The 22,825-nt window shown below is 58.8% G+C and overlaps 1 protein-coding gene across 1 annotated transcript; it reads right to left on the bottom strand.

The window, feature by feature from the left end:
• Nucleotides 1–1,792: 1,792 nt before the first annotated feature.
• On the bottom strand, nt 1,793–22,490 carry MED24 (mediator complex subunit 24). Its single transcript, XM_064733801.1, has 25 exons — nt 22,091–22,490; nt 19,737–19,819; nt 19,099–19,137; nt 17,638–17,711; nt 16,373–16,596; nt 15,810–15,921; nt 15,225–15,375; nt 14,915–15,028; nt 13,835–13,882; nt 13,625–13,707; nt 13,214–13,300; nt 12,597–12,708; nt 11,906–12,048; nt 11,271–11,308; nt 10,609–10,691; nt 9,280–9,458; nt 9,088–9,187; nt 8,624–8,799; nt 7,494–7,758; nt 6,260–6,441; nt 5,920–6,013; nt 4,364–4,463; nt 2,911–2,988; nt 2,672–2,820; nt 1,793–2,582 (listed from the first exon to the last, which is right to left on the bottom strand). Exons 1-25 carry the CDS (start codon nt 22,218–22,220, stop codon nt 2,466–2,468), a joined length of 2,961 nt encoding a protein of 986 aa, XP_064589871.1. The 5' UTR covers nt 22,221–22,490; the 3' UTR covers nt 1,793–2,465.
• Nucleotides 22,491–22,825: the final 335 nt, after the last annotated feature.

Below are 22,825 nucleotides of genomic sequence, written 5' to 3'. Positions count from 1 at the left end.
TATTGACAGAGCTGGCAAGGCCACGCCAGGTCCCGCTCTTTGCTCCGGGCTAACGGTAAAGAGCCGCCCCTGGGCCAGCACAGGAGCCAGCTCAGGGTGGGACTCTCAACAGTCTGAGGTTCATCCCAGCCCATCCTGGTGCTCCATTAGCCCCACCCAGCCCCGCAGCTGCTCCCGATGGGCACCAGGGGCAGCGGGAAGGGGAGGATGCTCTGTGTGTGAAGGCCAAGGAGCAGCAACACCCACAGCTACCCCAAGGGCATCGGGGTCTCTCCTTCCAGCAAAGCCTGGGGGCTGCCAGGAGCTGAGCTCATCTGGGATCAGATGGGGTCAGCCTGGCCCTGAGTCACCATCCCACTGCCTCGGCCCTGGCCAGCACTGACACAACCCCTGCAGGATCCCCCTGGGCCCCATCTCCCTTCAGAGCCCCCCAAAACAGGGCTGGGAGCCCCACTGGAGTCACAGTGCCCTGAGGGAAGGGCGGGAAGGGCTGGCCCCACTTTCCCCTTCCTCGTGAGTCAACACCAGTGAAGGGGCAGGGGTGCAGCCGCCCTGGCACTGCCACTGCCTCGGGGACAAGAGCTCATGACAGCTCCTGGAGGATTCACTGCTGGAGCAGCTGGCAGGGTGTGGGGACAGCGCCAGGGCAGCCTGAACCAGCACGGGGCTGGGGTGGTGCTGCTGAGGCCGCAGTTACTCAGCCACTGCCCGTGCTCAGCACGGACTGAACCCACAGGGAGGAATCACAGTGAGAACTCACACTCATGGGGAGGAATCACAGTAAGAACTCACACTCGTGGGGAGGAATTCCAATAGAACTCACACTCATGGGGAGGAATCCCAATAAAAACTCACACTCATGGGGAGGAATTCCAACAAAAACTCATGGGGAGGAATTCCAATGAGAACTCACACTCATGGAAAGGAATTTCAACAAAAACTCATGCTCATGGAGAGGAATTCCAATAGAACTCATACTCATGAGGAGGAATTCCAACAAAAACACTCATGGAAAGGAATTCCAACAAAAACTCACACTCACGGGGAGGAATCACAATGAGAACTCACACTCATGGGGAGAAATCCAATAAAAACTCATGGGGAGGAATTCCAACAAATATTCATGGGGAGGAATTCCAATGAGAACTCACACTCATGGAAAGGAATTCCAATAAAAACTCACACTCATGGAAAGGAATTTCAACAAAAACTCACACTCATGGGGAGGGAGGAATTCCAACAAGAACTCACACTCATGAGGAGGAATTCCAACAAAAACACTCATGGAAAGGAATTCCAACAAAAACTCACACTCACGGGGAGGAATCACAATGAGAACTCACACTCATGGGGAGAAATCCAATAAAAACTCATGGGGAGGAATTCCAACAAACATTCATGGGGAGGAATTCCAATGAGAACTCACATTCATGGAAAGGAATTCCAACAAGAACTCACTCATGGGGAGGAATCCCAATGAGAACTCACACTCATGGGGAGGAATTCCAATAAAAACTCACACTCATGGGAAGGAATTCCAACCAGACCTCACGCTCACGTGGCAGAATTCCCAACAAGACCCCGCTTGTGGCTGACAGCACAGCAGGGAAGCATCCCTGCCCCACCCAGTGGGAGCAGCACAGGCAGCCCAGCAGCCACTCTCAGCTCCAGGACAGGGTGAGGGACATTTCCCCTCCTGCCCAGCACAGGCCTTGGCCACTGGCTCCCCATCACCCCCAGGAGCGAGGGGTTTTGGGCAGTCCCAGAAACCCAAATGAGATGAGGCAAAAGCTGATTGTACAAAAGATTGATTTATAGAATAAAAAAAAAAAAAAAAAAAAAATTAGGGGGTGTCTCAGTCTCAAAAGTGCCATGAGGCAGAGCAAGGACATGGCTCTGTGTGCTGAGGGAGCAGCCCTCCAGCAGCTGCAGTGACAGGGGCCATCCCAGTCATGCAGAGCACCAGGGAGAGATCCAGGGCTCCTGCTCAGGGATCCCAGGCATGCAGAGCACCAGGGAGAGATCCAGGGCTCCTCTTTAAGGGATCCCAGGCATGCAGAGCACCAGGGAGAGATCCAGGGCTCCTGCTCAGGATCCCAGGCATGCAGAGCACCAGGGAGAGATCCCAGGGCTCCTCTTTAAGGGATCCCAGGCATGCAGAGCACCAGGGAGACCCTGGGCTCCTGCTCAGGATCCCAGGCATGCAGAGCACCAGGGAGAGATCCCTGGGCTCCTGCTCAGGATCCCAGGCATGCAGAGCACCAGGGAGAGATCCCAGGGCTCCTGCTCAGGGATCCCAGGCATGCAGAGCACCAGGGAGAGATCCCAGGGCTCCTGCTCAGGGATCCCAGGCATGCAGAGCACCAGGGAGAGATCCTGGGCTCCTGCTCAGGATCCCAGGCATGCAGAGCACCAGGGAGACCCCCGGGCTCCTCAGGGATCCCCCCCTGTTGCAGCAGCCCAGCTCACAGGGCAGCGATGGCCTTGGCGGCGACACGGCGGCCCAGGGGCAGGCTGAGGTCAGTGATGGCCAGGACAATTTTGGGACTGGACATGGTGGACACCTTCACCAGCTCTGAAACCTGCTCAGGGACAGAGGAGAAGCACAGGTGAGTGTGTGCCACATCCTGGGGCACTCCCCAAGCAGGGACAGGGGTGTCACTGCACCCACCATGGTGAAGGGCATGAACTGGAGGATGCTGCCACGGCTGCCCTGCTCCAGGCACTCCACACACTCCTCCATGAACCACTGCACAAACTGGGTGTGGGTGCCAGCTGTCTTGGCCCCCAGGATGGAAGAGATGAGCAGGAAGAGGTTTGCTGTGGGGACAGAGAGACACCAACAGTCAGGTGACCTTTGGGGGTGTCCCAGTGGTGGGATGTGACCCCACAGAGCCGTCCCCACCTTACCCAGCACTCGGTTCAGAGGGTCCCTCATGCTGACAGTGTGCAGCTGGGAGGCAGAGAGTGAGCTGCTCATGGAACGATCTGTGGGCAGGAACAGAGTCAGGAACAGCTTTGTGCCCCCATTGGCTGAGCCACTGTGCCCAGCTCTGGCCACTCGAGGTCACCCAGCTCTGGGAGGGGCTTTGCCATGAGGCAACAGTGGAGCAGAAGAGGTTTAGGCCCCCTGTGCCAGTGGGGCACCCCAAAAACACAGCACAGATGGTTCTGCCCCATCCCTGTCCCCTGTGCCAGCCCACAACGAGCCCAGACAGGTTTCCCATGCTGCTTGTGGTGTCATGAGTGTCATGATCAGGAGCACAGGAGAACAGCAGCAACACACACATTACACATCCTGTGTGTGAGCCAGATGCTCAACAGCTGCACAGCAGCCCTCCCATCTCACTGTCAGGGTGCAATCCAGCTATCAGAGCTGAAGCACGTCCAAATCTAGCAGCAAATCCTGGGACAGACCAGGAGGATTGAGCTGACCCCCAGATGTGAAGCATTGCTGGGCACTCCTGTGGGAAGAACTGGGTCAGGTGTGCTCCAAAGGGATGGGAATCCCTTTGGGAAGGATCTTGTGCACATCTCACAGCTCCTGCCTAAATCTGCAGGATCCACCTTGTGCTGCTCTGAGGATGCTCACCAGAAAAAGAAAAGCCCTCCCACACTTTTCTCATGGAATCACATGAGCTCCATGGTGGCTGCAGGAAGCAGCATTTCCACATCACTGCAGCAAATAGCCCAAAAAAGTCCTGAATGTCACTGGGAAGAGGTGGGACTGCCTCAGGAGGTAAAAGAAGATAAGTGAAATAAAGGGAAAAGCCCATATTTCAACAGTAATGAAACCAAAGTGAAACCGAAGGTCAATGGATGTGACGAAAACTAATATATAAAGTAATTTGGGATAAAGGGAGAAACAATGACCTGAGAATGTCCTGACTCACTGCCCAGGAGTGTGGACAATGTATGTGGGAACTGTGACATGGATCCCCCCAGCAAATCCCCAGCTGGAGCTGTCGTAACCCGTGACACTGCAGGGACAGGGATGTCACCAGGGCCCCATCCGCTCTGCCTCAGCCTTGTTAACAGCACTGGAATGTCAGGATTTGGCCCCAGACACCAGGAATGTCACATCCAGCTGTGGTCCCATGAGGGGTGGCTGGAGGGACACAAAGACCCCCTGAGCTGGCATGAAAGGAAAGGGTAATGTCATCCTTTCAAGTTGTTCTGACCAGAAAAAATAAATAAATTGGCTTTTCCCAAATGCAAAAACTCCAAGATAATTCAAAAAGCACTTGAGAGCTCTAAACCCTCACCCAGCCAGTTTGGGAAGGGAAGGGGTTTTGTGCAAACACACATTTCCAAAAGGGACAGGGAGGCAGGGCAGCCACCCCCTCTCCCCTCCTGCACTTACTGGGGCTGGAGAGGATGTTGGAATCCTCCTCGTTGGAGCTCAGCAGCCTCATGAGCTTGGAGGGCTGGGTGTCATCCAGTGGGAACAGGCTGATGTAATCCTGGGGGGGACAGGAGGGGGTCAGCCCCACCAGCCCCTCACCCTGCACAGGGCTGGTCACCCACCGTGGGCTCTGCACAGCCCCAGAGCCCAGGATCTGATCCCCAGAGCCCAGGATCTGATCCCCACTGCCCAGGATCTGATCCCCACAGCCCAGGATCTGATCCCCACAGCCCAGGATCTGATCCCCAGAGCCCAGGATCTGATCCCCACAACCCAGGATCTGATCCCCATTGTGCAGGATCTGATCCCCACAGCCCAGGATCTGATCCCCAGAGCCCAGGATCTGATCCCTACTGCCCAGGATCTGATCCCCATTGCGCAGGATCTGATCCCCACAGCCCAGGATCTGATCCCCAGAGCCCAGGATCTGATCCCTACTGCCCAGGATCTGATCCCATAGCCCAGGATCTGATCCCATAGCCCAGGATCTGATCCCCACAGCCCAGGATCTGATCCCCACAGCCCAGGATCTGATCCCCACAGCCCAGGATCTGATCCCCACAGCCCAGGATCTGATCCCCACAGCCCAGGATCTGATCCCCACAGCCCAGGATCTGATCCCCACAACCCAGGATCTGATCCCTACTGCCCAGGATCTGATCCCCACAGCCCAGGATCTGATCCCCGACAGCCCAGGATCTGATCTCCACAGCCCAGGATCTGATCCCCACAGCCCAGGATCTGATCCCCACAACCCAGGATCTGATCCCCAGAGCCCAGGATCTGATCCCCACAGCCCAGGATCTGATCCCCACAACCCAGGATCTGATCCCTACTGCCCAGGATCTGATCCCCACAGCCCAGGATCTGATCCCCACAGCCCAGCCCAGGATCTGATCCCCACAGCCCAGGATCTGATCCTCACAGCCCAGGATCTGATCCCCAGAGCCCAGGATCTGATCCCCACAGCCCAGGATCTGATCCCCAGAGCCCAGGATCTGATCCCCAGAGCCCAGGATTGATCCCCACTGCCCAGGATCTGATCCCCACAACCCAGGATCTGATCCCATAGCCCAGAATCTGATCCCCACTGCCCAGGATCTGATCCCCACAGCCCAAGATCTGATCCCACAGCCCAGGATCTGATCCCCACTGCCCAGGATCTGATCCCCACAGCCCAGGATCTGATCCCCACAGCCCAGGATCTGATCCCCACAGCCCAGGATCTGATCCCCACAGCCCAGGATCTGATCCCCACTGCCCAGGATCTGATCCCCACAGCCCAGGATCTGATCTCTGCTCAGTCTAAGCTGAGTAGCTCGTTACAGCCCCTTCCCCAGAAAAAGAGAAAGGAGAATCCTGAATTTTAAGGTTGGAAGGCCTCAGAGAACCCAGAAAAGCTGGGAGAGGTGTCTGGATTTACCCACCCACTCCTGCCACCCTCACCTTCCCCAGCCACTGCTGCTTTTGGGCACAGAGAGCCCCCAGGCAGCCCCTGCCCCACCCAGACACACCTCAATGTCCTCCCTGTGCCTCTTCTTCTGCCGGGCTGAGGCCTGCACCTTGCTGTGGGAGGAGTAGGAGCTCAGGGCACACCAAACTGAGAGCCTGGGGACAGACAGGGACACAGGCAGGTGTTGCCAGCCCACCTGACAATGGGGTGTGGCACACAACAGCTTCCTCCTCCTCCTCCTCCTCCTCCTCCTCAGGGGGCAGCAGGGAATGGAAACTGCTGGCACTGCCAAAGCCAGGCTGGGATTTGGGTAGCTGGGATCCTCATCCCAGCACGGATCATCCCCCCATCTCCCCAAACAGGCCTTGAGGAGACAGCCTTCATTGCTTTGGGGGTCTTACTTGGCCAGAGCCTTCCCAGGGGGGTCCATGAGGGTGTGCCACTTGGAGGAGTCTGTCAGCAGGTTGGGCAGGATGTGGCCCAGCAGTGTCAGTGTCAGCTGGTGCATGTCCAGGCAGAAGATGGCATAGAGCAGCTCCACAGCCCTCAGCGTGTGCTCCTTCCTTGTCTCCTTCAGCAGCTCCTGCAGGGTGGAGGGGAGAGGTGGCCCTGCCCAGAACAGAGCCAGAACTGTCCCAGCACCCAGCCCAGGGACACCCAGTGTCAGAACTCAGTGCATCCCTCTGGGTGCCCAGAGTTGCCAGGACCCCGCCGGGGGGCTCACAGACCCTGGGGATTTGATTGTGACCCCTGGAGCAAGCTGCCAGCTTTGTATGAGGACCTGAAAGTCACAGAGGTTTGAATGGTGTAATAATAAAATTATCACAGGGTGGAAATGTAGATTTTAGGATTTTTGGTATGGGAGTTATGGGGACAAGATGGAGGAACTTGGGTGTGTACAGCCTTTCTCCTTCTTCTTGTTCTCCATTTTCTGCTGTGATGTTGGCACTTTGGGATTGGTTTAGAGTAGAAGCTCACTGTCTAACACAGGTGATAGGTACTGGGAATTAAGTGTAAATATTGTACACGTAGCTTTTAGTATAAAAAACTAACACCACCCCAAGGGTTGGGAACAATCACCAGCTTTGTGTGAGGAGTTACAAGTCACAAGAGTTTGAGTAGAATGATAGAGAATTTGTGACAGGGTGAAAATGTAGAATTTTGGGGTTCAAGAGGCAAGATGGAGGAATCTGGGCATGTCCTGTCTTTCCTCTCCTTCTTCTTCTTGCTCTCCATTTTCTGCAGTGATGTTGGCACTTTGGGATTGGTTTAGAGTAGAAGTGCACTGTCTAACACAGGTGATGGGTATTGGGAATTAAGTGTAGATATGTTGTACTTGGTTTGTGGTGTAGAGGGGTGGTCAGAGTGCCTGTGGCTGCCCTGCTGAGCAGACCTCAGCTGGGCAGAAAGAAAATTTTATAGATAAGAATTGATAAACAACCTCAAGACTGAAAAGTGAAGAGTCCAGACTCATTCTTCAGCCACTCAGGTGAAACAGAGACATCCTGCACATCTCAGGGCAGCAATCAACAACAGCTACCTGAGACCCCAGGACACTGGGAACACAAACCAGACCCACCATTCCTGCCCTCACACCCTGCCCAGCACTAGGGGGTCCCTCCTGCCCCCTCATACCTTGACCAGGTTGTTGCAGAACCAGTAGACCCCCCCCATGTGCAGCAGGGTGTCGAAGATGTGGATGGAGCGGCTGTCCACCCAGCCCTTCTCCAGCACCTTGGTGAACACGCTGGTCAGAACCTCCTTGATGGGCTTCTTGGGGGGCAGAAGGTTCCAGTAGGGAATGGTGTCCATGCCAGTGGAGGGGAATTTGATCTGTGTGGCCGTTTGCTGCAGGACATCTGCACACATGTGCTCCAGGATGGAGCTCATGATCACCACGCTGGGACAGAGAGATGGGGTCAGGGCACTGGGAAGGGACAGCAGGGCACAGAGAGTGGCACTGGGAAGGGACAGCAGGGCACAGAGAGTGGCATGGCATTGGGGAGGAACAGCAGGGCACAGAGAGTGGCATGGCACTGGGAAGGGACAGCAGGGCACAGAGAGTGGCATGGCATTGGGGAGGAACAGCAGGGCACAGAAACAGAGAATGGCATGGCACTGGGAAGGGACAGCAGGGCACAGAGAGTGGCACTGGGAAGGGACAGCAGGGCACAGAGAATGGCACAGCACTGGGGAGGGACAGCAGGGCATAGAGAACAGCAGGGCACAGGGAAGGGACAGCAGAGCACAGAGATAGAGAATGGCATGGCATTGGGGAGGGACAGCAGGGCACACAGAATGGCAGAGCACTGGGAAGGGACAGGATGGCACAGAGATAGAGAATGGCACAGCACAGAAAGGGACAGCAGGGCACAGAGACAGAGAATGGCATGGCACTGGGAAGAAGAAACAGGGAAGATGGCACAACACTGGGAAGCAGAAACAGGGAAGATGGCATGGCACTGAGAAGCAGAAACAGGGAAGATGGCACGGCACTGGGAAGAAGAAGAAGGGCAGGAGACAATGGCTTTGGAAAGTGGAAAGGGGGCAGGAGGCAGCATGGAGCTGAGCAGGAGATGGCACAGGATTGGGAAGTGGAGAAGGGGAAGCAGGGCAGGAGCAGGCCCTGTGGCCCCAGCTGAAGGGCAGGAGCAGGCCCTGGGCCCCAGCTGCAGGGCAGGAGCAGGCCCTGGGCCCCAGCTGCAGGGCAGGAGCAGCCCTGGGCCCCAGCTGAAGGGCAGGAGCAGCCCTGGGCCCCAGCTCACCGCTCGTTGTAGAACTGCAGCGTGTTCTCCCCGTACAGAGGCGTCGCCAGCTGCCGGATCATCTGCAGAGATTTCTCCCGCTCATCCAGGCCCAGCATGCGGACATGGGCCACCAGCCAGGCCACTGCACACACTGCCATGCTGCACACCTTGCCCTTGATGTTATCTGTGATTTTCTAGCAGAGGAGAGAAGCACAGCCAGGTGGGTGTGCAGCCATCACCTCCCAGGGCTGTGGGTCCTGACTGCAGGGTCCCAGCCCTTCTCTCCTCCATGGGTGTGACACTGTCCCTGCCAGTCCTATGCCACCCACAGGGCACTTTGGAGCAGGAACAAGGGGCTGGAGCCACATCAGTTTCCCACTTCCAAGCTCCAAGGCAGCTGCCAGAGGGATCAGGGCAGGAGAACAGGGAACCCCAGAGCTTGGCCCCTCCTCAGCTCCACTCTGCCCACCCAGCAGCCCCACCTGGATTGACTCAGTGCTGAGGACTCCATTCTCCCAAGCATTGAGGATCTCCAGTATGGCAGCTGAGATGCTCAGACACACCTCGTGCCACTTCATCTGCCTGTCAGGGAGAGAGATGGGGATTCAGACCCAGCTGTGGGGCTGGGGGCTCCCCCCAGAGCTGGCAGGGTGGGCACACGGGTGGGCTCTTACACCAGCTTCATCTCAGAGGAGTTGTTGAGGAGGGCAACCAGGGACTCCACCTTGGTGGAATCCGGGCGGAAGCAGGGGTGGTCGGGGTTGAGGATCTTCCCCTCCTCGGGCATGCAGGTCAGCATCCAGGTCTCAAAGAAGGGCACCTCCCCTGGAGGGTTGGAATCTGACAGGATCACCTGGAAAGGAACCAACACGGGGTCTGCATCCTCATCCCCAGGTGGGGACCCTGCTGGGGACCCCCACCCTGGGGTCTGTCTGTCCCACCCTGGGTCTGTCCCCCACCCCGGGGTGCTCATGGCCGTGGGAACAGCGCCGCCCTGTGGCCCGCAGGGAGGGACAGGCACCGCTCAGGCCCCAGCAGGGCACTGCTCAGGCCCTCTGAGGCACTGGTTTCCCCTCTGTGGGTTGTGGTTTCCCCTAACACCACGGTGCTCCCCAGCAGAACACAGCCCAGCTCAGAGCAGAGATGCCAGGCCAGCTGTGAGTGTGGCCACAGGGTCACAGTGTCCAGCTCAAACAAGTCCTTTGTCCATAAGGTCCTTGGGGCTGGGGTCACCCCTGTGGGGGCCATGAGCTGGGAACCCCACACGTCACTTCCTCCCCTCAGCCCGTGTCACCCAGGGGACACTATTTTTGTCCAAAAAAAGTTTCACACATCTGTTCAGCAGCAGCTGGGCAGGAAAGCTGCTGGGCTGGGAGGGGGGGGATGAGATCTCATTGGACAGCCCTGGGCACATCCATCCCTGCCTGGTTTCCCCTCCCTGCTCCCTGGGCTGCCTGGGCAGGACCCTGCTCTCCCCCTCTCTGCATCCCCAGGTTTCGGTATCGTTTCGCCTCCCAGCACACACAGATGTCGAAACCTGGAAAATTTTCGTGCAACCAAAAGTGGTTTCTTGGGCAGGGCTGGGAGTTCCTCCTAAGACAGAGAGGGCTGACACTGCCTGGCCATGGCAGCCAGTGCCAAACTAGGAGCAGTCTGGTGAGCTGCAAGGGCACTGGAAGCAGCATTGCCACTGATCCCAGCAATGGAGCACAGCCCAAGTCCTCAGGGAGGTGACAGCCAGTCCTGCTCCATCACCTGGCACCCAGAGAGCCCCAGGGACAGATTTGCAGGTGACAGGCACCGGGTGCTGTGCCCTGGGCTATGAAGTGGCTGCAGGGACAGTGAGGACAGTGGCAGGCTGGCCACTAGAGGAGGCTGATAGGCTGCAGCAGCGCAGGGGCCGAGTTGGCAGATCTGAGAGCTCCTCTTAGCATCCAGCCTCATCCTTCCCCTCCCTCACAGGATCCAGTTCCACCCTCTCATCCCCCCCAGAGGGTCCTTACCTCTGAGCCATAGGTCTGGGCCACATGGCACAGCATGAGGAAGGAGATGTCAAAGAGCAGAGCCCGGACTGGGCCACTCTTGGCTGAGGGAGGAGAAATAAAAACCTTGGGGCTCTCTGGCCTCAGCAGGAGGAGGGAAGCAGAGCCCCACAAACAAGGGGGCTGGGCTCTGCTTCCCCCACACAGTTTCTAACCCCCCCAGTGGATGTTCCAAGTGCCTTCCCCCACCTCATCTCTCCCAGAGCAGCTCTGGCTCCCTCTGGGCAGCCCCAGCCCAAGTGGGGCCTCCCTCACCATGGAAGGTCAGAGCACTCTGCAAGTTTCATCACACGGAGTCAGAGTCCTTATCTGGGCTGTGCTGACACATCACCCCTTCCAGGGAGGGAGCCAAGGGGCCCCCAGGCTCAGCTGGGGAGAGGGAGCCCAAGGGAACACCCCAGATTTGGGATGGACACACACACACGAAGGCAGCGTGTCCCCAATCCCTGGTGGCACAGAGCCCCCTCCCTGCCAGCACCCCCAGCCAGGCCTGGCACAGCTCAGCTGGCTCTGGTGCCACAGCCAGCCCCAGTTTAAGCCAGGCAGGCCCCAGAGCACCCCAGCAGGGGCAGCAGGGGGGGCACAGCTCCAATCACCCCACGCACGGACGAACACGCACTCACAGATTTCCCCGGTGATTTGCTTGGTGAATTCATTCAGCCTGCAGGGGCACAGAGTGGCAGCAAAGCATCATCAGTCCAAGCACACAATTCCCAGCCCTGACACAAGCAGGGCTGGCCTGCAGAACCCTCCCAAGCTCCAGCACAGAGGGGCAGGAGATGCAAGGCCCAGCTCTGCAGACACCCTCCAGCACCACAGGGATGTCACCTCCTCCCTGTGGTCACACAGCTCCAGCCAAGCTGCTCAGCCACACCAAGGGCTCTCCCCAGAGAGGGCATTTCAGAGCACAGACCCCCCCAAGCCACCTTGGGGGAGCCCATCACACAGCCCCACGTGTGTGTGTGTGCACTAACCAGGACATGTGTGTCTGCAGAAGGCAGGGACACACTGCCCTGGATCAGGGCTCAGCCACAGCCTTCAGTTTTCTGAACACCCCAGACCAGCCTGCCTCCAATTCTCTGTCCTGCTCATGCAAAGATGGGGGGCTGTGGGGTGCAGCATCCCTGAGATCCCAGCCCTACCCAGTGCTCCACAGGGCCACAGGCACATCCAGCCCTGTTTAGGGGGCAGTTTAAGGGGTGCCTGTCCCCCCAGCCCCCTGGTCACCAGCCACAGTGGCACCCATGTGGACACTCACTTGACAAACTTGCGAGCGAAGGATTTCAGCTTCCCAGTGGCTGCTGCTGCTGCCAGCAGCAAGTCCAGGCTCTTCCCAGACAGCATGTGACCCAGGACCCCCAGCAGGCCCTCAGGGGACTTGGAGTGATCTGCATCCATGGTCTACAAGCAAAAAAGCAAGAGGAAATGGAAGTCATGGGGATGTGTGCTACAGAGTAGCAGCAAACTCCAGATTTATGGGTACAGAGCTGATCAGCTGCAAGAGCTGTCCCTGAAACCTTAAGGAACAGGGACTTGTTGGATTTGGGAGAGGTGGGATGGAGACCTCTGAGCCCCTGCCACCAGCAGGAAAACATCCCCTGTCACTCAGTAGCAGCAAAACAAGCAGAGTGACACAGGGACAGGGGGAGTCCCCAGGGAGCAGGGGAGATACACACAGAGGGCAGAGCTGGCTGGGCTCAGGCTGCTGGCACTGATGACATGCCACCTGACAGCTCCTCCAGCTTCCTGGGAAGGAGAGGAGGAGGGGAGCTCCTCATCTCCACAATGGAGCAGCAAGGCTCCAGTGATTCCTCCACTACTCCACCCCAGGGCAGGGAGAAATCCGGTGCCTCCCAAGCTCCCTGGCTGCCTGCTTACACTGATGCTGCTGGCAAAGGGCTCCAGGCCTGAGCCCAGCCAGCCCAGCAGGGCTGCAGAAGGGCACTGACCTTCAGGATGTTGGTGACAGTGGGCTCAGCCCTCAGGATGAGCCCAGGGTTGGGCTGGATGTTGGCATTCTCGGCCGATTTCAGGGACGGAGAGTTTTCCTTGTCTGCGGCCCTGGGGGACCCCAAAGAAGGGCCAGTTGTAGGAATCCATCACCCTGCCTCCCTCCCTCCACCCATGGCACCCTCAAGGGACAGCCACTGCCTCAGGCCACCACCAGCTGCCTCTCTGAGGGGACAAACTCTGCCTGTACCCAACCTGTCCCAAAAGCAGCATCCTGTCCCCCCAGGCCACCATGTCCCAGCTGCAGTCCCCCAGTGTCAGCACAGCTGCTCCCTCATCCTCCCCCCAAAACCAGGTTCTCCAGCCCCCCAGTGTCAGCACAGCTGCTCCCTCATGTTCCCCCCAAAACCAGGTTCTCCAGCCCCCCAGTGTCAGCACAGCTGCTTCCCCCAAAACCAGGTTCTCCAGCCCCCCAGTGTCAGCACAGCTGCTCCCTCATCCTCCCCCCAAAACCAGGTTCTCCAGCCCCCCAGTGTCAGCACAGCTGCTCCCTCATCCTCCCCCCAAAACCAGGTGCTCCTTTGTGGGGTTTCCCCAGATTTTGGGGTGGCTGTACCGTTTATCAATGAGGTTGTTCATGTTGGCCTCAGAGAGCAGCCCCTGCTTGCTGCACTCCTGCAGGAGCAGGCTCATGCAGTTGCAGCTGGAAGAGAAAGAGAAAGGAGAGCTGTAGCCCCAAGGACAGCATTCCTGTCACCCCAGACAGTGCCACAGGGCAGGGGGATCATGAGCTGCCCCTCCTGGCTCTGTCCCACCCCTCTGAGGGTGCTGCAGGGTCCAGAGCAGCTCTGGGTGTCATACACATGACTCAGCTGCCTCACTCATGTGGCAGCAGCAGCAGCAGCTCCTCAGGAAGAAGAAATGGGATCAGAAACCAAGCCAGCCCTGCCAGGAGTTGGGTTGGTTTGTCCCCACACTGAGGACAGGGTGGCTGTGGCAGCTGTGGCCATGCTGAGCACTCACTCACTTGCAGCGCTGGTCGGCTTTGTCGAGCAGAGGGGTCAGCTTCAGCAGGAACTCAAAGGCACAGTTCACATCCTCAGTGAAATCCTGACAAACACAAAGCCAGGCACTCAGCTCACCAGCCCACCTCCCCCTGTCCCCACCTGCTCCATCAGGGAAAGGTTTTTGGGACAGGGAACATTTCTCCATGCGGGTACAACACCATCAGTCTCACCTTGTCCCCTTGGGGATACTTCTTGAGTTTAACCAGCACCTGGGGCATCTGAAAGACACAGGGCACAGAGTGACATGAGGGCACAGAGTGGCATGAGGGCACAGAGTGACATGAGGGCACACAGTGACATGAGGGCAGACCCTGTTCCACAGCTGGGACCCCCCAGCAGCACCAGCCCACACCAACAGAGCTGCACACAGCTGCTCTCCCAGCCCCAGGAAAGCAGCATTTCTGGAGCAGGGTGTGCACCCAGGGGACTTTGTGCCCCTGCTCCCCTCTGCAGGGTCCTTCCACCATCACCTGGAGCCACATTTCCCCCATGACCTCTCAGGAAAACCCACTCTGCCAAACAAAATGAGGCTGGGCTGAAAGGAGGCCCCTGACAGCAAAGCTGATGCTCAGGGGGTGACAGGAGGGCTCAGGTGGAGTGGACCCCAAAGGGAACATTGTAGGGAGTGGGGATCACCCTGGGGAGAACATTGTGAGGAGTGGGACACCCTAAGGGGCACATTTTGGGGTGTGGGGGTAACCCAAGGGGAATTCTGAGTGGGTGAGGGGCACACTGTGGGTTTGGAAGGCATCCCAAGGGACACAAGGTGGGGTGTGGGCACACTGTGGGGTAGGGGACACCTCGAGGGGCACACTGTGGGGTGAGTGGCACACTGTGGGGTGTGGGCACACTGTGGGGTAGGGGACACCTCGAGGGGCACACTGTGGGGTGAGTGGCACACTGTGGGGTAGGGGACACCTCGAGGGGCACACTGTGGGGTGAGTGGCACACTGTGGGGTAGGGGACACCTCGAGGGGCACACTGTGGGGTGTGGGCACACTGTGGGGTAGGGGACACCTCGAGGGGCACACTGTGGGGTGAGTGGCACACTGTGGGGTGTGGGCACACTGTGGGGTAGGGGACACCTCGAGGGGCACACTGTGGGGTGAGTGGCACACTGTGGGGTGTGGGCACCCCAAGGAGCACACTGCAAAGAAGAAGGATTGATAGCTCTGGCAAAGCTCAGACCTCAGAAGGAGCAGGGAAAGGACAGCAGCAGGCAGGGATTTGGTGCTGGGGCTGGGCCCTACCTTCAGGAAGGTGAAGGCTGTCCACTTGAGCTCCTCTGTGCCCTCAGGACACTCGATGAGGCCCACAAAACAGGCCTTCCAGATCTCCAGCACGAAGAGAGGGGAGGGGATGCGCTGTGGGGCACACACACAAACCCTCCCAGTGCTGGGCTGGCAGCAAAGCTCATCCCCCAGCCCAGCCAAAGCCCTGCTGAGGTGTTGATGGGCTCCTGCTGCTCCCCTGGAGCAGGACCAGCACAGGGAAGGCACACACATGGCCTGGCCCCACAGCCCCAGGCTGCCTGAGCAGAACCCACTGTCACTTCTGTACCTGCATCCTCTTCACCATCATCAGCTGCTCCACCAGGGGCTGGGTCTCTCCTGTGAGGTTCATGGTGCCCTCCAGCAGCACCACGGCGTGCACGGTGGGGAAGCCTGTCTTGTTCAGCTGCTCTGAGTGGACTGAGAGCATGGTGGGGATGCTGGGTGGAAGAGAAGAGCACAGGGTCACTGGAGCCCTGCAGGGACAGATTCCTGCTCCTCCTGTCTCACTCCCATCCCCTGGCCAAACCCCTGACCTTTGCTGCCCCCGGGGAGGACACTGGAACACCTGGGAGCTCCAAGGCTCAGCCAAGCCCTCAAGCCCTGGGAGTAATTCCAGGGGGATCCAGAGCAGGGACAGAGCAGCTGAGGGACAGTAAAAGGTCTCAGGGTCACCAGAGGAGCAACCCCTGGGTAAGACTCTTCTGCAATAAATCACTACTAGCTCTGTCCTCTCTCCTCTGCTGGAGCAGGGAAGGGATGGGGAAGCAGGGAGCCATTGTGCAGGAGCCTCAGAGCAGGATTTTGGGGGACTCAGAGTGAGACTCAGACCCATTTCACCCCCTGAGCCCACGGGGCAGCAGCACACAGCCACCTCTTGATGAGGGACACGCAGTCATCAGCCTGGCTCCGCAGCGGGGAGCTGCCAAGGTTGTTCAGGTTCTCTCCCAGCTTGAGCAGGGACTGCTCCACGGTGCTCCAGGAGGCTGGGGAGGGAAGGCAGGGATTCAGTGAAGGGGAATCTGGAAACCAGGCAGGCCAGCTCCAAGGCCCACAGCAGGCTGAAGAGGCTGGGAGTCCCCAGTGGTGATGCAAGCCCAACCCAGGGGTCTGTGTGGTCCCACCCCAAGCCCAGCCTGGCACAGCGTCCTGGCCATAAACAGACCAAGGCACGGGGCTGTGCCAGGCTGGGTGAGCACAGCACACCCAGGAACAGCTCCTGCAGCCTTCACATTAATTCTGCTCCTCTTCCAAAGGCAGCACGCAGGGGAGGGGGCAGAGAGTGGCACAGAGCCAGGGAGGAGCCGGTTCCAGCAACAGGGCTGGAAGATGGATGGGCCTGGAGCCGCAGGGACAATGCGGCAGGAGCCGGGCAGGGGGAAGGGAGAGGTGCCAATGACATCTCCCCAGGGCCAGCATGCAGGGACAGGGACGTACAGGCCTCCTCCAGCTTGGCAATGTGGATCAGGGCACGGTTCTTGGTGCTGCTGAGCACCTTCTCCAGCCTCTCCAGGCACATCTTCAGCTGGTTCTCTGCTGCTGCCTGCTCCAGAGGATCCTTCACCTTCTCGGCGTAGAAGGTGGCGCAGCGCAGGAGCCAGGTGAGGGCACTCAGCAGTGCCCTGCACAGGCTGATGCACTCCTCAGCCTTGCCATGGCAGCTGGGACAAGGGAAAAGTGGGAATATGCTGATTGTGAGTGTGGAAACTGAGGCACAGACACTGGGTAGGCTGGGGAACCCAAAAGGTCCTGCACTCCCAGCCCACTCCTCTGCTGTAGATCCCAACCTGCTCATCCCACCAGAATTCCTGCTGTGCCAGGGGGAAGGAGACACCCCCAGCCCCCACCATGCAGCCTCCTCGCTGGCCTCTCCACTACAGGGAAACTTTCCAAGCTTTTAATCAAATTATCTTGCTAAGGGAGGCTCAGCATTGATCAGTGCGCTGTGAGAGGTGAACGCTTTCCCCTCCTGATGCACAAATCATCGGGGCCAGAAGTTTTGATCAAATTAAGCAGAGGATCAGAGCAGCCAGGAGAGGATTAAGGGCTGGCTCTGCAGTTGGCCAGCGACAGCTCCTTGTCAACATCTGCCACTGATGCATATTCATTGCTGCTGCTTCATTTCATCTCATTGAAGAGCCCTCCTCATCCTCCTTCTCCTCTCACTGTCCCTGCCACACGCTCCTGCCTCCCAGAAGAGGCTGTCAGGGGTTAACAGGAAGATTTCTGAGCTTTCTAAAAAAGTTTTTGTGGCCTGAATTGTCTGGACTCCCCTGGGTCCTGCAACACCAGCGGAAAAGCATAAAGGAAAAAAACAAGGCAGTGCCTAAGGCAGGAGCAGAGTGGGACATGCAGCTGGGGCCTGGGAAGGTGCAGAGGGAAAGGAAATAGAGACCCTCAGACCATGAGTCTGACACCCACCCCATCCAGCTGAACTGGGAAGGATAAACAGTGAGGTTTAGCTAGAATAGGGAGGTTTTTCTGGCAGTTTCCCACAAAGCTGGTGGGGTTTGGATTCCCTCTGCTGTCCCTGTGCTGGCACTCATGAGGCAGCGACTTGGTAAGGGACACAGAGCTGGAGGGGGAACCTGCCTTCCTCTGCCAGGGTGAGTATTCTGGGATCAGACAGGACCCCCAGGCTCTGCTGGTTCCTGGTTGTGCCCATGGCACAGCCAGGGCAGAGCTGGAACACCACACAGTACCTGAGGCGGTCACAGAACATGTCCATGATCTCCAGGAGCGACTGGACACACAAATCCCGGGAGAAGTCATCGAACTAGAGCAGGGGAACACAGAGAGGCTTCACATGGGGACTGCTCCGGCAGCTCCACACCAGCTCAAGCCCTTCCTCCAGGGCCGGGCCAGCCTCTGCGGCCACAGGACACTCCCCCTGGCAGCTGCCCAGAAGCCACTTGAATGAGAAGTAGGTCAGTGCTGTCTGTCGGCCAGGTCGTGCCCTCCCGGGGTTGTGAGAGGCGGTGGGGCCGCGGCAGCAGGGCCGGGGCTGCGTTTTCTCCGCAGCCTCAGGCCGGGGCTGTGGTGGGCCGGCCGCCAGCCCCCTGCCCACCCCCGGCTCGCTGGGGCTGGCAGCGCCATCAGCCCGGCCGGCCGCGGGGCTGGGGGCGGGGGGCAGCAGAAGCGCGGCCCCCCCGCCTCCTCCCGGAGCAGATGGGGAGCCCCGCCGGGCCGGAGCTTGCCCGCAGCTCCGCGCTGGGCCCACGCTGCGCTGAAGGAGGAAGGCTCGGCTGTCAAGGTCAGCGCTGCGCCCGCCCCTCCGAACGGGCAGAGACGAGGCACGGGCAAACAGCAACGAGCCCGAGCCCTTCGGAGCTGAGCTGGGCTGGGCTCTGCCCTACCCTCCCCCCTGGATCGGTGCTGGGACCCTTGGAGGGGTCCCCACCTTTCCAGAGCTTCAAACTCAGCCCACAGTCCCCCAAAATTTTCAACGCTGACTGCCAGCGAAGTTCTCCCCTCCATCCCCTTAACAACAGAAATCATTCTCCCTGAAGTCATTCCTCCTTTGGTCACCCTGAGTAGGGGGCCTGAGGTGACCCTGACAAGGAGGGGAGTGGGGAATCTGTCATAGCCTGTGAGGAGCATCCCAACACCAAACAGAGGCAGCCATGGAGGGTGCTCAGTGTCCCCAAGGAAGCAGCACAGGGACACAGAGGCAGCCATGGAGGGTGCTCAGTGTCCCCAAGGAAGCAGCACAGGGACACAGAGGCAGCCATGGAGGGTGCTCAGTGTCCCCAGGGAAGCAGCACAGGGACACAGAGCACAGCTGAGCGTGGTGTGTGGCTGCAGCCCAGCTCCTCCATGGCCAGCTCTGATCCCACAGCGCTGCCAGCACCGCCGGCCACAGCAGGATGTGGTTTCCAGCACTTGGGATGAGGTTACACACAGGCAGGAGCCTGCCAGGCCCCCCAGGGCAGAGGGACAAGGCACTGACACCCCCAAAACCCCCTGGGAGCCACGGCACCCCAACCCCAGGGGGACACAGAAAGGCTTGGGCGTTAATCTGCGCCGGCTGCCCGCTGCTGACTCAGCCCAGGACGTCGCTTTCCACTTGACCTATATTTGGTGGGAGTTTGTGGGGAGGGAAAGGGATTTGTGGGGTTGTGGGTGAAGAGTGAAACCTCTGAGAGCACCTGGCAGAGCCCTACCTTGCTGATGGCCATCAGCACCGTGGAATAGGACACCATCTACAAGAGAGAAAGCCAAAACAAGCGCGGTGTCACAGGGGCTGTTGCTGAGGAACGGCAAGGTCAGGGCACGGCCCCGCTGCCTGTCACCGCAGACGGGGCCAGGCCTGGGGCACTGACCCGGCACAAATCCAAACAGACATTTTTAGGTGATGGCTGATGCGTTTCACACCAACTTTAGGCGATATTAAATGCCAGGATATGGAATTGTGGAGCTCAGAGCAAGTGTGGAGCCTCTCGGGGGGCAGAATTGCCACCCTGGGCGATGGCAGAGGCTATTTATGGAAACATCCCTGCCCAGGGCACAGGCTGAGCCCTCCACTGCCTGCCCCGGCCCCAGAGAGGCTCACATGGAGGTTTGTGGTGTCTGTTGAGCCCCAGAGAGGCTCACAGGGGGGTTTGGGGTGTCTGCCCAGCCCCAGAGAGGTTCCCATGGAGGTTTGGGGTGTCTGTCCAGCCCCAGAGAGGCTCACATGGGGGTTTGGGGTGTCTGTTGAGCCCCAGAGACGCTCACATGGGGGTTTGGGGACACCCCAGTTGCTTTGCCCAACCTCTCTGAGGCTGCAAGGTGACCCCCAGCAGCAGCAGCAGGTCCTTACCTGGGAGCTGATGGCGTATTTCAGGTAGGACAAGATGAGTGGGTTTGGGGACGGCCCAATCATGGCCTGCTCCAGCAGAGCCTCTGCAAGGAAAGAGGGTCCCAGGTCAGCACATGGGGACACACAGACACGCTCTGTTCTCCCCTCATCCCCCAGGGAAGCTGGCAAAGTCCAAGTGTACCAACCACAGAGACTCCAAACCTGTTTTCTCCTAAATCCACCGAATCCCACAACTTTCTAATCCCTCAATAATTCAGGCAGAGCTCGCAGCCTCCTGCTCCAGCCCCGAAACTGCTGCTGCTGCTTTCCACATTCTCCTCCCTCCCACTTCTTGCCAGGAGGCTCCTGCAGCCTCCACTGAGTGTCTTTTACCCAGGCACCTGGGGCTGAGCTTGGGGCCACCAGTCCCCTGCGCTGGGCGCAGCCCTGCCCGTCTGGGCCTCGGTGGCCCGAGGGGCTCTGCCCGTCCCATCTGCTCAGCCAAGCCTTTAATTGCCCATTTGAGCCATGGCAGAGTGCAGGAAGCACCTCCCTGAGCAGGCCCCGGGCTGCAGAGCAGCCTGCAAGTAGGTCAGAGCACCCAGATGTAAAAGGGGGAGCAGCAGCTCAGTTGGAAGTTGTCACCCCAAAGATGAGGAGGAGGAGGCACCATCAGATCCTGAGTGCAGGAGACTCCCTGGGTGTCATTCCAAGGCTGAATCCTTGGCCAGGAGGGTCTGGGATGAGGACAGAAGGCTGGTGGCAGCCATCCCCTCCCCAGCCCATCGCAGAGTGTCACCACGAGCCAGCCACATGCTGCTCCCTGCTGCAGACGTGTCAGCAGCGATCTGCCAGGCCCTGCCGTGATCCTGGCACCTCGTGCCAGCTCTCCCTCCTTTGTACTTCCAAGCTGAGCTTGGGAAAGGACAGCTCTGGGGGCTGTGGTGAGGAAGGGGAGCTGCTGAGCCATCAGGACCTCGGGAATGGGGTGCAAACAGTGCTCAGAGTCAGGGCCAGCATCCTGCTCGTGTGGCTCCCAAAAGGAAAAGGGGACACAGCTCCTTCTCCTCCCTGGCTGCCCCAAAGAAACCACTGAGCCCTGGCTAAATGTGAGCCAGGAGAAACCCATTCCTGCAGAAATAATAGGGAATTATCCTCTCTGTGTGGCTGGTTTGGGGGATACACAGATGAGGCCAAGCCAAGCACCCTGCAGGCCAGAGGAGCAGGAGCTGGTGCCACCAGGGTGGCCACAGACACCTGGGAGCCCCAGGGAGCAGCTGGGCAGCAGCAGGGCTGGCCCTCGAGCCAAGCACCCCCACCCCCAGCAAATCCATCCCCAGCAAATCCCTCTCCCCACGGCCACAGCTCAGAGATGACAAACCCAGCAGCGGGGACAGCGCGTGACAAAAAACAGGCACTGACACAAAACCCAATGGGAGGGTGGGGAGAAGGGAAAAACGTGCACAGGGGAAAGATCCCCACACTCAGAGGAGTGAGAGCTGCTGCCTGTGTGGGGCTGGTTCCTTTAAACCCCCTGGAGCAGCAGCTCTGTTTATTTATCCCGGGACTTGCTGCACAGGGAAAATCCCAGCACCAAGTTTCTATAATTAGCAGGAGAGCCTGGCAAATCTTTAAACCAGTCCTAGCCCTTGGCAGGATTTCTGTGAAATGCCCTTGAATTGGGCTGGGAAGCAGCCTTGGGAGCAGCACCTGGCTCCTGTGCAGTGCTAGAATCAGGAAATCAGGGAATCATTAAGGCTGGAAAGACCTCCAGGAACATCTCAGCATAACCCAAACCCCCTGGAGCCACATCCACGTGGGAACTCCACCACAGCCTGTTCCAACACCCTTTCAATGAAGAAATTTCTCCTCATTTCCAACTTAATTCTCTCCTGGCTCAACTTGAAGCTGCTTCTCTTGCCCCAAAAGCTACTCTGTGCTGATCTGTGAACGCTTCCATGGGGAAAAAAGAGGGAATGAACCCAAAACGGGGGGAACAGTTGGGAATGGGCTGACATGGTTGGGAATGGGAATTCTGGGGTGAAAAGCAGTGTGGGAAGGAGAGGGGAGAGTCCAAATGCAACAGGGACCCCCATAATACCCCAAAGAAGGGAACACCTTTTTCTATAGGGAAAAAAGAGGGAATGAACCCAAAACGGGGGGAACAGTTGGGAATGGGCTGACATGGTTGGGAATGGGAATTTTGGTGTGAAAAGCAGTGTGGGAAGGGAAGGAGGGGTCCAAATGCAACAGGGACCCCCATAATACCCCAAAGGAGAGAACACTGGGGGAAACACCCAAATACACGCGTGGGGACCCCCAAAACAGCCCAGTGTGCCCAGTAAGGAGGGGGAACCCCTCGCCTCCCCCCAGACCTGCCAAGTTGAGGATGTCCCAGGTGGCTCCGCGGGGGAAGAACCGCTTCATGTTTATGGCCCATTGATAGTCGCTCCAGCGCTCCTTCCAGGCCTGCAGGATGGCCTGCTTCAGGTTCACCACCTTCATGGTCACCCTGCGGACGGACAGCTCAGGGCGAGGGGGACGGGGCCCTGAGCCCAGAGCGGGCCGGGGAGCGCGGGGAAGCGGCCCAGCGGTTTCGGAGGGCCGCAGCTCGGGGTGTGCCCGCTCCCCGGGCCTGGAGGAGCTCGGAGCCGCCCCGGAGCCCCCCGGAGCCGCCGAGGTTCGGTGCCCGCGGGTCCTGCCGGGTCCCGCCGCCCCTCACCGCGGCCCGGCGCCGCCTTCAGCGCCTGGGCACCGCCATTGCGGCACCTGCCAACAAGCCGCACGCTGATTGGGCGGCGGGGCAGGGCGGGCGCGGGGGGTGATGGGAGTTGTAGTTCGGGAGGGCTAGGCCGGGCGGGGGCGGGAGTGAGTGTGCAAAGGGTGGGTGCGAACGGGGGGCGAGTGTGCAAACAGCGGGGGGAGAGTGCAAACAATGTGTGGGTGAGCAAACGGGGGAGAGCGGGCTGACACAGGATGTGTGTGTGTTGAAATGTGGGGCTGACTGTGGAAATAGGACTTGACTATGCAAACAGCAGGGGTGAGTGTGCAAATAGGGTGTGTGTGTGTGCAAACACGGGGTGAAAATGGGTTGCAAACACGGGGATGTG

Source organism: Zonotrichia leucophrys, chromosome 27, assembly GCF_028769735.1.
Source record: "Zonotrichia leucophrys gambelii isolate GWCS_2022_RI chromosome 27, RI_Zleu_2.0, whole genome shotgun sequence".
NCBI classification, from domain to species: Eukaryota; Metazoa; Chordata; class Aves; order Passeriformes; family Passerellidae; genus Zonotrichia; species Zonotrichia leucophrys.
Note: the sequence above shows the minus strand (reverse complement) of the source record. Positions and strands in the feature narration are given on the sequence as shown.

Excerpts from the sequence above, each read along its gene's own strand:
- MED24 (XM_064733801.1), bottom strand. The coding sequence starts at position 22,220 with ATGAAGGTGGTGAACCTGAAGCAGGCCATCCTGCAGGCCTGGAAGGAG. Across the intron at positions 9,459-10,608 it reads CCCAGACCTATGGCTCAGAG|GTGATCCTGTCAGATTCCAA; the intron begins GTAAGGACCCTC and ends GTTCCTTTCCAG. Across the intron at positions 8,800-9,087 it reads TCAGCACTGAGTCAATCCAG|AAAATCACAGATAACATCAA; the intron begins GTGGGGCTGCTG and ends CTCCTCTGCTAG.